This window comes from Bombina bombina, chromosome 7 (assembly GCF_027579735.1).
Source record: "Bombina bombina isolate aBomBom1 chromosome 7, aBomBom1.pri, whole genome shotgun sequence".
In the NCBI taxonomy this organism is placed as follows: domain Eukaryota; kingdom Metazoa; phylum Chordata; class Amphibia; order Anura; family Bombinatoridae; genus Bombina; species Bombina bombina.
In genome coordinates, this window is record NC_069505.1 from 505,006,106 (window position 1) to 505,019,860 (window position 13,755).

A 13,755-nucleotide genomic window follows, 5' to 3' on the forward strand; every position below is an offset into this window, starting at 1 on the left:
AACATATTAACCCCATAACCTTAAAAGGGCATTTAGCTCTTTTAAGAAAGCCCAAAACCCTAATCTAAAAAAAAAAACACCCCAAAAAAGTTTTAAAAAAACCTAACACTAACCCCCGACGATCCACTTACAGTTTTTGAAGTTCGGACATCCAGACGGCGAGAAGTCTTCATCCAGACGGTGAGGTCTTCATCCATCCAGGCGGCGTCTTCTATCTTCATCCAGGCGGGATCTTCTATCTTCATCCCGGCAGCGCAGAGCAGCTCCATCCTGAAGACATCCGGCGGTCATGGCGCAACTTCAAGGTGCTGGACCGGGACCTGCTATGGGCGAGGCGGCATCTGGAAGGGGCAGGACAGCACAGCAGTTAAGGGTGAGGCCAGTGAGGAGGGCCAGACCTCCCAAGCGGCTAGACCTGGGCAGGAGCGCAATGGCTAGGGTGCCTATCACACGTAGGAGGAGCGGCAAGAGGGCATCCCCGGTGAGGCCTGCTGCAGTTTCAGCTAGATCAACTTCGGTGTGGCCTGTGGCAGAGGCGGAGTCCAGAGGGCAGCAGGAGGTGGCGGCGGCTGATAGAGGAGCCGGTGACATCACCACACGGCATGCGGTTGGAAGACCGAGGAAACCGGCCGCAGTGTTGAGCAAAGGCGGCAGTAGGCAGGAGGGTTTAGCGGGGGGGATCCTGGAGCCTGCACTGGGAAAGCAGTATGCAGCAAGGTATCCAGTTTGGGTTGCGGGTGGGGGAGTGCTTGGGAACGGTACTCTAGGGGAGCTTGCTTGTTTTCAGTGGCGATTAGTTGGCTCGGTGCTGGGGGTGTCAGACTGGGAATTAACTGTTGGCTCGGTGTGTGTGTGTTTAAATTGAGGGTGAGTTTGGAGTCATGGCAAAGGGGTACTGTTTGGATCTAGGGGGGCAGCAGGTAGGGGTTTAGTCATATGGGGTGAGGTGTGGTTTTTGGTGGTATGCTCTGCCTGATTTGTTGACTGGGCCTTCCCTCCTTCCCCTTTTCCTGACCCCTCCCCCCTCCCTCTCTTTTTCCTTCTCACTCTCCCTCCCCCCTTTTTCCCTTGTCCTGTGATTTTGGGTGCACAGGGTTGGTGATTATGCCTGTAGAGGGGTGGAGTCTGTTGGTCCTGGGGATGGTAAGTGGGTATAATAGGTGGGTTATTTAATGTGGCATGTCTCCTTCACAGATGTAACCGGAGGACATAACGGTGGGATTACAGCTCAGGGGGTGCCACCTCAGGAGTTGGATTTCAATGCCATGGACATGGATACCATCTTCTTGGGGGACTCGTACAACGAGTTTGAGGAGGAACTACATGAGGAAGAGGAGGATTCGGGACCTGTTACAGCGGTCCAGATAGGAGATCCAAGGACACTGGCAAAGTTACTGCAGCTCATGACACCTGGTGCCGTCGGGGAGGAACATACAACAAGGGGTCTTGGGCAAGGTAGGGACCAGAGGCAGCGACTAGAGGACATGGGGGAATGGAGGAGTACGGGGCGGTCTGGGAGGGCTGGCCTTGAAATGTCTCTTTCTTCACAGGCCGGGACCAGACGTAGTCACTGTCGTGATGGCTATAGGAACTCTGGTTCTGGGGCAGACAGACGGCGGGGGCGATACCGCTCACCAGTGGACGTCAGGAGGGGGAGGACCCCGCAGACATCTGGGCTAAGGTTGCCTGGGGGGCATGCTGGGAACGCTGGCACTTCGGAGAGTCGGTCAGTGAGGAGGTCGGATGAAAGTACAAGGAGTAGGGTGATGGCGGTCGACAGAGGAATGGGAAGCCACGGACAGGGACCAGCCTCGGCTCCCAGCACTTCAGGTGAGGTTTCTGGGAGCTCTATGTTTGTTACTTCATGTCATGCTATTCTTAGTGGAAGTGGGGATGTGAATTCTGTTATTTTGAAGGGTTTGCGAGATCTGGTTGCACAGGTGAAGAAACAGTGTAGTGGTGGCTCTAGTGGGGAGACTGGGGGTGCATCAGCCGCAGGAGTGTGGAATGTACAAGGGGCTTCAGGGGTTAGCGGGGTGGCTGGGGCGATGGTGCCTGTGGGTCTGGCTGCTACTGGGTCTGGGGCAATAAAAGTAGCGGAGGTAGCTTTTAGGAGACTGTGTCTTTGCTCAATTGGTCCATTAAGGATACATTTTACGCAGGATAGCAAGGAGAATATATGGAAGTGGGAGTTTTTGGAGATTTTTTCATTGCTGCCACTTGATCAGTTTATGGAGATTAAGGAGGATGTGAAGGCAGAACAGAGGAAGGAGGAGGAGGAAGAGAGGAAGTAGAGATACAAGATATTGCCAACAACTTTTGGCAATTAGTCCCGTGCTTTTTGCATCCGGGCAAGTGTGACTGCGGAGAGGTTCCCAGAGCAAGGGTCGGCATTGTTCTGTTACTATGATGAGATTGCATCAGCATATCGGACATACAGAGGCATGGCATGGTGTTGATACGACAAACAATTTCGTCACTGGATCGTGGTGCATTCGGACATGAAGTGAGACGATCGGGATATGGGGTTTTGGTTGGAGATAACCCTGTTGCGAGGTGGGCAGTTCTTTCGGAGAACAGAAAGTGCAGAATCAGGCGGGACAAAAATGTTCGAGCTGTGGGGGTGCTCAAGCCTACTTCAAGTGCTTCAAGCATGGACGACTGGTGAGTAAGGTTGGGGAGGTGGGAGGACAGAGCACAGATGCCGGAAAGGGTCGCAAGGATGGTGCCATGGTTAGAACAGTAAGGTAGGGGGAGGGGGCAAGATGCAGAATTAATTTTAACAGGTTTCAGTTCTGGTTTTTTGATACCTTTTGTTGAGAGTGAGGGGTCGCAGGTTCATGGGAATTTGAGGTCTGCAAAAGAATTGCCTGAAATTGAGCAGGGTAAATTGATGGAGGTTTCTTTGGGCAGGATGGCAGGGCAATTTACGGAGGCCCCCCTGGCTAACTTGCGAATCTCCCCCTTTGGGGTGGTTCCAAAAAAGCCCCCCCTGGGTCAATTCCGCATGATACATCCTTTATTGTATCCTAAGGGCTCCTCGGTCAATGATGGCATTGATCCAGAGTTGTTAGTAGTTCGGTATGCATCGTTAGATAGGGCAGTGGAATTGGTGAGATCGGCGGGGGTTGGAGCAATGTTAGTGAAAGTTGATGTAGAGGCAGCATTTTGTTAATTGCCAGTGTACCTTAAATGTCATCATCTTCTAGGTTGCTTCTTTGCTCAATAACCCCCCTCAGGAGATATTAACCCTTGATTCCATAAAGATAAAGGAGTCCCACTGAGACCCTGTCTTCTATCATTACGTGTATTCCCACATTGAAAAAGAAAATGAAACGATACCGGAATCAATGCCATGGAACAGTAACATGGTCCTTTAAGTTTGACAGATAGTAGCGTTGCTTCTGAAATGGACTTGAGTGAAGAAAGCAGGCAGCGAAACTCGTCAACGCTGATTGCTTATGGAGCTGTTAATATGAGTCGGGATGGTATCGCATAAAGATTCTCCCTCCATCTCCGGACTCTAACTGTCATCTATGCTCTCACTGAGAGGCTGACAAGACTACTTAAAACTCCAGTCCCATCTCGAAGAGTACTACCCTCCATAAGAGACTACTCCGTAAACTTCTGACACTTCTCTGCCAACCTCCTGTAACAAAAGGCAAAGAATGACTGAAGGATGAGGGAAGGGGGGGAGGTATTTAAGCCTTTGGCTGGGGTGTCTTTGCCTCCTTCTGGTGGCCAGTTTCTGTATTTTCCAAAAGTAATGAATGCCGCTGTGGACTCTCCCCGTTTTAAGAAGAAAATAAAGTGTTTATTTCTTTTTAGTAACTACTTTATAATTTGTCGATTTACTAGGTAAAATTGTAGATTCCTTAGTCCTCTTGTGCAAGCAGGTAGACTTGGGTGGCATCAACAAACAAATGATACCGCACTTTATTAATATAAGCATGTTATTATGTCACTGTCATTAGTACACTTAGGTCCTAGCTGAGAACGAGCCTATATATGTGTCACTGTCACAAGTACACTTTGGCCCTATCAGGGGCTAACACTATAAACATGCTACAGTTATTAATAGAACGCAATCCAAGTAGTCCTTCCAATGCTTTTGTGATTAGCAGACACTACTAGCCCCACTTATAGAAGGTGTCACTTTGTCTCCTAATAGAATCAGCACTTAATTCTCACTTAGTGGAACCCCATTCATGACCCTGATTGCAATACAATTACAACACTTTTGGAACCTCCTAGATGACCCTCAACACCCAAGGAACCTCCACAAAACTCTTTGCAATACCCTAATATCAAAAGTTCCTCTAAAATCTAAAAAACACACTCCGGGGCCGATTTATCATAGTGCGAGCGGACATGATCCGCTGTATTGGATCATGTCCGCCGCACATCGATAAATGCCGACAGCATACGCTGTCAGCATTTATCATTGCACCAGCATTTCTCATGAAATGCTTGTGCAATTGACGCCCCCTGCACATTCATGGCCAATCACCCGCTAGCAGGGGGTGTTAATCAACCCAATCGTATCCGATCGGGCTGATTTCTGTCTGCCGCCTCAGAGGTGGTGGACGAGTAAAGGAGCAGCTGTCTTATGATTTTGCTTCCGGCCAACGACTGGTTTGACGCGACCAGTGAGGAACTTTGATACAAGTATTGCCGACCATCTGGACAAGGAGACGGGGAACTGGGATATGGAGAAACAAGTATACTGCTTTTGAAAAACATTTGTTTTTATCTGCTTATATTAAAGTAAAACATTTTAGGTGTAATTTTACAGCGCTTGATTTTGTAATCTGTGATTACAGCACTTGAGTCTGTTTTGCGCTTTTTCTCTTTTTAGAGTGAAGTTTCTTAACTACTGTTTCCAGCGAGCCTGAAGGCTCGTGCATAAACTGTTGCGTACGGGGCTTGATAAATCGGCCCCTCCATGTTCTGAAAACACAAAACATGTTTTCAAAAATGTCCTGTTTACAGCTTTTTTTATCTTCATATTATTACAACCAACAGCCTTACTATTCTCTTGCGAGCCATTGTTAAAGGCTAGTTTTAGGTTCACAGCAAATGATTTAATTTTGAAACAATTCTAATTGGCTACCAGATAAGCTATTCAGGAATGCGGTGGGTTAGTATAATTTATCAGAAACCATCAAATCTGAGCCCTTCCACTATTCTGTTTGGTTAATAGTGGCCCCTATTGATAATCAGCTAAGTTTAATTGACTTAAAGGGACACAAACCCAATATTTTCTTTCTTTATACAGATAGAGCATGCAATTTTAAGCAACTTTCTAATGTACTCCTATTATTAATTCTTCTTAGTTCTCTTGCTATCTTTATTTGAAATAGCAGGAATCTAAGCTAAGGAGCCGGCCCATTTTTCAGTTCAGCACTTGGGTTTCGCTTGCTGATTGGTGGCTAAATGTACCCACCAATCAGCAAACGCTGTCTATAGTTCTGGACCAAAAATGGGCCGGCTCATTAGCTTAGATTCCTGCTTTTTCAAATAAAGGTAGCAAGAGAACGAAGAAATAATGATAATAGGATTAAATTAGAAAGTTGCTTAAAATTGCATGTTCTATATGAATCACAAATAAAAAAAAATGTGTTTAGTATCCCTTTAATTTCCTTTATGCCATTCGAGTTTTGCTTAAATGACACATAATGACATTCTGAAGTGTCTATAAAAAGAAGATGCTAAATGATAGCAGCTCATTTTGAGCACCAGTTGATGGAAGTGATCCCAATCTAAGACATGCCAAGCAGATGATATGTAAGAGGCAACTGAGATTATCTTCATTTTTTTGCACATTATCATGAAGAAAGCCCTAAGTACTAATTACTTGCAGTTCACAAAAAGCCAAGACCTTTTTTGTAATTTGGCAGTGAGATAGAAATGACCACGTATCTCTAAATCTTAGATCATATAAGTCATGTCATATAACTCAAAAAAATCATCAGAGTCTAGTAATCTTTATATTAAATATATATATAAAAAAAAGACGATGGAAGAGTCCTTAAAGGTACAGTCAACACCAGAATTTTTGTTGTTTAAAAAGATAGATAATCCCTTTATTAACTATTCCCCAGTTTTGCATAACCAACACTGTTATATTAATACACTTTTTACCTCTGTAATTACCTTGTATCTAAGCCTTTGCAGACTGCCCCCTTATTTCAGTTAATTTGACAGACTTGCATTTTAGCCAATCAGTGCTCAATCCTCTGTAAATTCATGTGCGTGAGCTCAATGTTATCTATGTGAAACACATGAACAAACACCCTTTAGTGGTGCAAAATTGTTAAAATGCTTTCAGATTAGAGGCGGCCTTCAAGGTCTAAGAAATTAGCATATCAACCTCCTAGGTTTAGCTTTCAACTAAGAATACCAAGAGAACAAAGCAAAATTGATGATAAAAGTAAATTGGAAAGTTGTTCAAAATTGCATGCCCTATCTGAATCATAAAAGTTCTTTAAATACTTAATACTTTTAGGCTCCATCAAATTAAGGCAGCAATTTCCCAAACTGACTGGGTTCACCCTAGGAATTGAAGGTGCTTAATGGTGTGGTAATCAACCAAACACAGGAACACAATAAGTATCTTCAAGCTGAGTACTCATAAACAGGAGTGCTGTGCAAGGTTCCTAGCTAGGGAACTTGTCTACCAAAGTTCTTGGCAAGCAGGCTGCAGATGCAGTTTGTCTGGTTCTTACATTAATTATTGCACAAGCAATTGCTTGTGTAGGGTCACCCCTTGACCATACACCACCTGTCAATCACCCCAAACAAACAATTTTGGTTGATATATGACCACTGCTTCTTAACTTGCATTAAAGGGACAGTATACACCAATGTTCATATAACTGCATGTAATAGACACTACTATAAAGAATAATATACTATATAATAATATGAGATGCTGGTCTAAATAATCCAGTATAAAACCTTTTAAAAATTTATTTAGAAGCTCCCAGTTTAGCACATTTTATTAGGTTGACAGGGACACCCAGTGAAAGCAGACCCTCCACCCTCCCTCTGTATATGAAAACACAAACAGGAGCAATCTGGAGAAGGTATACATCAGTATACTTCTAAAACCTGTATGGGATATATAAATGGATCTACGAAAGAAAAATCTAGTGTATAATGTCCCTTTAAGCAGGCTCACTCATGCGCCAAAGTAACCTCAGCTAGTTGATAAATGGAGCCCTAAATGTGTAGTAATATAGTGTAACGTCTTTATTTGTGACTCTCATATCTTCCCTGAGGACAGTATTACTTTCTTTACCAATGTTATACTTTTCAAAATCTTATTCTCCGCTACCTAAACACGGCTGATTGTATTCCAACAATCAGTTATTTGTAACAAATGAGCCTACATATCCTTTCCTATCAAACATATTTTTTTTTCTTTTATTTGTTTTCTTGAATGTTATTGAGAAGTGTTGACATAACAGTTGTCTGTCAAACGTGTATTATTGCCAAGGAAAACCACAGATGAGATAATATACTGCCAACATGTACTCTTAACTAGGATACAATAAAGGGGTTTAGGCAAATTAATTTCAATGTGACACTCACAGGACTGCTGTACACACAAAAGCAAGACGCCAAGTACATTACTGATTAAGGAGTTGCTGTATAAAAGAAACTCATAAACAAAAGGGTTGTAGATGACTGAGAGCTGATCAGTATGGAGGTTCTTGGGGTATCAGCAGTATTGCTCATAGCATGTGTGGTTTTCTTTCTGCTAAACATACTACAGACTAGCAGGCTACAAGGCAAAGGGAAATTGCCCCCTGGACCCACACCATTGCCTATTTTAGGTAACATCCTGCAGATATGTGGCAAATACACCTTCAAATCTTTCTTTAAGGTGAGTTTTTAGGCTGGTGCATAATTCAAGAAAAGGTGAAAGTGTCTGAAGTTGTAAGAACTATTATTTATAATGTATAGAATGTTAGATAGATGCTACAAACATTGGTTTATACTTTTTTTTTATATCTAATGCAATTATGACATTTTATATTGTGTATGAGGAAAGAAACATTTTGATGAAAAAGGGAAGAGGAACGATGTAGGAATAGCACAACTTAAAAGAAAAAAAAAAATGTAAAGAGACATTAAACTTATAGTATATGTCAAAAATTAAAGGGTCATGAAATCCATATTTTTTTCTTTCATGATTCAGATAGTGAATTGATTTTTAAGTAACTTTACCGTTTATCTTTATTATCTAATTTGTTTAGCTCTCTTTTTATCCTTTGTTGTAAAGTATACCTAAGTAGACTCAGAAGTTGCTGAATGGTTGTGGGATTTCACTTAGCCCCCAGTAGTGCATTACTGCTCCTTTAACAAAGGATTCTAAGTGAATGAATCAAATTATATAAAAGAACTAAATTAGAATGTTGTTTAAAACAGTATGATTTATCTAAATCATGTAACAAGAATGTTATGTCCTATAAATGTTAGAAAATATACAAGTAATGTGGCTAATCAAGAGATGTCCAGGTACATACCCTTTGAAAATCCTAGTGGAGTTTTTTTTCTTATCTACATTTCTCTGGAAAGATGTCAATATGCTCTGATCTAAACCATCATTGTGCAGAATGTTGCAAGTTTAAGCAGGGCCGGCTCAACCATAAGACCAAGTGGGTCAAATAGACTCAGGCAACATTTGACAAGGGGCAGCACTTCAGTGACTAAATCAGTCACTGTCAGACCCTGACCAGTCCTGTCCTGTGTCTCTGTTGGAAAATTTGCAGACTCCAAGCAGCATAACCTGTGCAAAGACACAGAATTGGTCAGGGCCCAGGGTGACATTGAAGATGGGACAGTGTATCTCTTCCCTAACTTCCTTCTAACGTATTGCACAATTGTGCATAAGCATTGGTTGCAAACAGGTAGGCAGGCTTAGTAAGGTCAGCAGCCAGGCTAGTAGGTTGATATAGTAATCAGTAATCTTATTACTGGGGGGGCATCATCGCATTCTAGGACCCACAAAGCAAAATACCTTGAGCCGGCCCTGAGTTTAAGTAAAATTTGCCATACCTCTTAAAGGGACATCATACCCATATGCTAAATCACTTGAAAGTGATGCAGCATAGCTGTAAAAAGCTGAGAAGAAAATATCACCTAAACATCTCTATGTAAAAAAGGAAGATATTTTACCTCAACATTTCTTCAGCTCACCAGAGTAAGTGCTGTGTAAACAAGCTGCAAGTTGAAGAAAAAACAAACAAACAATAGCCAATCAGCAGCTCTAAGGTCATGCTTTGCCTTTGCTGTGATCTCATGATATTTTATAGAATTTACTTAAACTGAATAATAACATGACTGTGTCTGCACATGACCGATGCACACTCCCTAGCAAGTCCTGGGACTAGCATCCGGGGGCCCGATCCAATATGCAGCGTCGCCCACAAAAGCCAGCGACGCTGAAATTTGCGCTGGTTTGGTATCCTATATACGGCGTAACCTAGAAGTTACGCCCGTATATTTCTGCCGTCGCCCGTAGTTTTTTGGGCCATAGGCAGGTATACTAAACCAGTGCAGTTTGGTATCCAATATACAGCGTAAGGACTTACATGGCGAAAATGGAGAAATCTTACTCCATTTTCACCTCGCCACAAAATGCAGCCGTAGTAAGCCTTACGCTGTCTATTGGAGCCCCGTAACCCCCTAAACTACCTGCTAAATTAAACCTAACACCTAACGCATGCGCAATGTCTATCTACCTGTCAACCGCGATCCCCCGCCGCAATCCCTAATAAAGTTATTAACCCCTAAACCGCCGCTCCCGGACCCCGCCGCCACCTAATAAAGTTATTAACCCCTAAACCGCCGCTCCCAGACCCCACCGCCAGCTATATTAAATCTCTAACCCCCTAATGTGAGCTCCTACCCCGCCACCATCTATTTTAAAAATATTAACCCCTAATTTAATCCCCCTACACCGCCGCCACCTATATTAAACACATTAACCCCTAATCTAATCCCCCTACACCGCCTCCAGCTATATTAACTAGATTAACCCCTAATCTAATCCCCCTACACCGCCGCCACCTTTTTTAAATTCATTAACCCCTAATCTAATCCCCCTATACCGCCGCCACCTATATTAAATTAATTAACCCCTAATCTAATCCCCCTATACCGCCGCCACCTATATTAAATTTATTAACCCCTAATCTAATCCCTCTACACCGCCGCCACCTATATTAAATTAATTAACCCCTAAAATACTAAACTATCCCTACCACTAAACCTAAGTCTAACCCTACAAATAGCCCTGAAAAGGGCTTTTTGCGTGACATTACCCCAAAGTAAACAGCTCTATTGCCAGCCCTTAAAAGGGCTTTTTGCGGGGCATGCCCCAAAGAAAACAGCTCTTTTACCAGCCCTTAAAAGGGCTTTTGGCGGGGCATTGTCACAAAGTAAACAGCTCTTTTGCATCTAAGCTAAATCCCCCTACACCGCCGCCACCTATAATAAATGTATTACCCCCTAATCTAATCCCCCTACACCGCCGCCACCTATATTAAATAGATTAACCCCTAATCTAATCCCCCTACACCGCCGCCACCTATATTAACTATATTAACCCTAATTATATTAGGGTTAATATAGTTAATATATTATATATATTAACTATATTAACCCTAATTATATTAGGGTTAATATAGTTAATATCATTATTATATTATATATATATTAAGTATAATAACCCTATCTAACTCTAACATCCCTAACTAAATTCTTATTAAAATAAATCTAATTAATATTATTAATTAAACTATTCATATTTAAATCTAAATACTTACCTATAAAATAAACCCTAAGATAGCTACAATGTAATTAATAATTACATTGTAGCTATTTTAGGGTTTATATTTATTTTACAGGTAACTTGGTATTTATTTTAACTAGGTACAATAGCTATTAAATAGTTAATAACTATTTAATAGCTACCTAGTTAAAATAATTACCAATGTACCTGTAAAATAAATCCTAACCTAAGTTACAAATATACCTACACTATCAATAAATTAAATAAACTACAAACATCTAAACTAAAATACAATTAAATAAACTAAACTAAATTACCAAAAAAAACAAACACTAAATTACAAAAAATAAACAAATAATTACAAGATTTTTAAGCTAATTACACCTATTCTAAGCCCCCTAATAAAATAATAAAGCCCCCCAAAATAAAAAAATTTCCCTACCCTATTCTAAATTAAAAAAGTTAACAGCTCTTTTGCCTTACCAGCCCTTAAAAGGGCCTTTTGCGGGGCATGCCCCAAATAAAACAGCTCTTTTGCCTGTAAAGAAAAAACACAATGCCACCCCCCAACATTACAACCCACCACCCACATACCCCTATTCTAAACCAACCCAAACCCCCCTTAAAAAAAACTTACACTACCCCCCTGAAGATCTCCCTACCTTGTCTTAACCCAGCCGGGTCGAACTCTTCATCCGATCCGGGCGATGTCCAATCAAGCGGCAGTGAAGTCTTCTTCCATCCGGGCGATGTCTTCTTCCATCCGGCGATGTCTTCAAGCAAGCGGCAGAGAGTCTTCTTCCATCGGCGATGTCTTCAAGCAAAGCAGCTGAACCAATCAGCCAATCGAATTGAACTTGAATCTGATTGGCTGAATCAATCAGCCAATCAGATTTTTCTACCTTAATTCCGATTGGCTATCAGCCAATCGGAATTCGACGGACGCCATCTTGGATGACGTAATTTAAAGAAACCTCATTTGTCGGGAAGTCGTCGTGCAGGATGGATGCTCCGCGGCGGAGGAGCGAAGAAAGAAGATTGAAGATGCCGCTTTGCTTGAAGACATCGCCGATGGAAGAAGACTCTCTGCCGCTTGCTTGAAGAGATCGCCGGATGGAAGAAGACATCGCCCGGATGGAAGAAGACTTCACTGCCGCTTGATTGGACATTGCGCGGATCGGATGAAGAGTTCGACCCGGCTGGGTGAAGACAAGGTAGGGAGATCTTCAGGGGGGTAGTGTAAGGTTTTTTTAAGGGGGGTTTGGGTGGGTTTAGAATAGGGGTATGTGGGTGGTGGGTTGTAATGTTGGGGGGTGGTATTGTGTTTTTTCTTTACAGGCAAAAGAGCTGTTTTATTTGGGGCATGCCCCGCAAAAGGCCCTTTTAAAGGCTGGTAAGGCAAAAGAGCTGTTAACTTTTTTAATTTAGAATAGGGTAGGGAATTTTTTTTATTTTGGGGGGCTTTATTATTTTATTAGGGGGCTTAGAATAGGTGTAATTAGCTTAAAAATCTTGTAATTATTTTTTTTATTTTTTGTAATTTAGTGTTTGTTTTGGTAATTTAGTTTAGTTTATTTAATTGTATTTTAGTTTAGATGTTTGTAGTTTATTTAATTTATTGATAGTGTAGGTGTATTTGTAACTTAGGTTAGGATTTATTTTACAGGTACATTGGTAATTATTTTAACTAGGTAGCTATTAAATAGTTATTAACTATTTAATAGCTATTGTACCTAGTTAAAATAAATACCAAGTGTTACAAACTGCTATTTGTGACTGGCCCTTTAAATGGAAGGTTGCCCTGCTTCCCTGGATTTTGGAGAAGCCTATTTGCCAGCCTCCTTCCTCATGACTATGGCCCCTGGAAGATTGTGCCCCTGAGAGTATATTGACTTTTGTTGGGTGTGTGTGGCCCTTTGGGAAACATCTGGGGACATATTGTGACTTTGGTGAACAATGCCCCTTTAAGACTATGTCCCCAGACCTGTGAAATGACTTGTCCCTGGCTTTCTCCCACTTGGTTCAGTTTCATTGTGTGCCATTAAGAGTTAAATTTTGTTCAGCTTCAAGAAACCTATTCTAAATACAAGTCTGCTGGGATTAGCTCTAATTAGGTTTAGTGATCAACTTTCCCATTGTCTAATCAGACTAGTATTGATAAGGTGGACTGCATTGTTTTATTGTGTGTAATGTTATCTGCTGAAGTAAATGTTGTGGCCTGTCAAAGGGAGTGTCTCTCTATCTAATATCAAATGTGTGATGGGGGATTTTATGCCTCCCCCTGAGAGTGTCCTGTTTGCATGTAACCTCAATAAAAGCAGGCTGTGTGCTCCAGCACAGCAGACCTATGTTGACCCTCTAACTTGAAGCTTTGACTCATGTTTGTAGGATTCAGCTAATATCACTACAGGGATTGCTGACTATGGTGCTGATGATTCTTTGGTGAGCGCTAGGAGCATCCTTTTCTACGGTCCAACTTCCAGCCAGCCTGGAGGCAACCGTAACATTTGGCGGCAGCGGTGGGATTGGCGTCCTAGCGCAAGGAGCAGCACCACAACAGCACTGGTATCGTAGGAGAGTTATTGAGGGCAACGCTAGCCACTGCGCAGCGTCCCTACCTACAGCAGCATGGAGCTGACAAGACACTATTCAGAACCCTGTGAAGAGCACCTCAACCTGATCCGTCGCTATGAGGGCGCGGATTTCGTTCCAGAGGTAAAGAGGCGGCTAGTCCGATATGGTCCAGACCCTGCACAGGAGGTAGTCAGTCGCATCATCCGGGAATTGGATACGGAGAACAAAGCGGCACGAGCCTTTGAGCGCCAACTGTGGAGTTTGAGGGTCTGGACACCTGGTCTCCAGCGAAAAAGTGAGTCACAGGGAGCGGAGAGCAACGACCTCCCTTCCCAGCGGCAGCCAGAGTTACAGGGAGAGGAGAGCAGCGACCTCCC

The 13,755-nt window shown here is 42.5% G+C and overlaps 1 protein-coding gene across 2 annotated transcripts in view; it reads left to right on the plus strand.

Annotated features, from left to right (window-relative positions):
* Positions 1 to 7,702: 7,702 nt before the first annotated feature.
* Positions 7,703 to 13,755, plus strand: part of LOC128666900 (cytochrome P450 2C29-like) — a 51,074-nt gene continuing 45,021 nt past the window's right edge. For both annotated transcript variants that reach the window (XM_053721711.1, XM_053721712.1), the window contains exon 1: positions 7,703 to 7,891. In XM_053721711.1, coding sequence (XP_053577686.1) covers positions 7,709 to 7,891 — 183 coding nt within the window. In that variant the 5' untranslated portion in view covers positions 7,703 to 7,708. The remainder of the gene's footprint in view (positions 7,892 to 13,755) is intronic.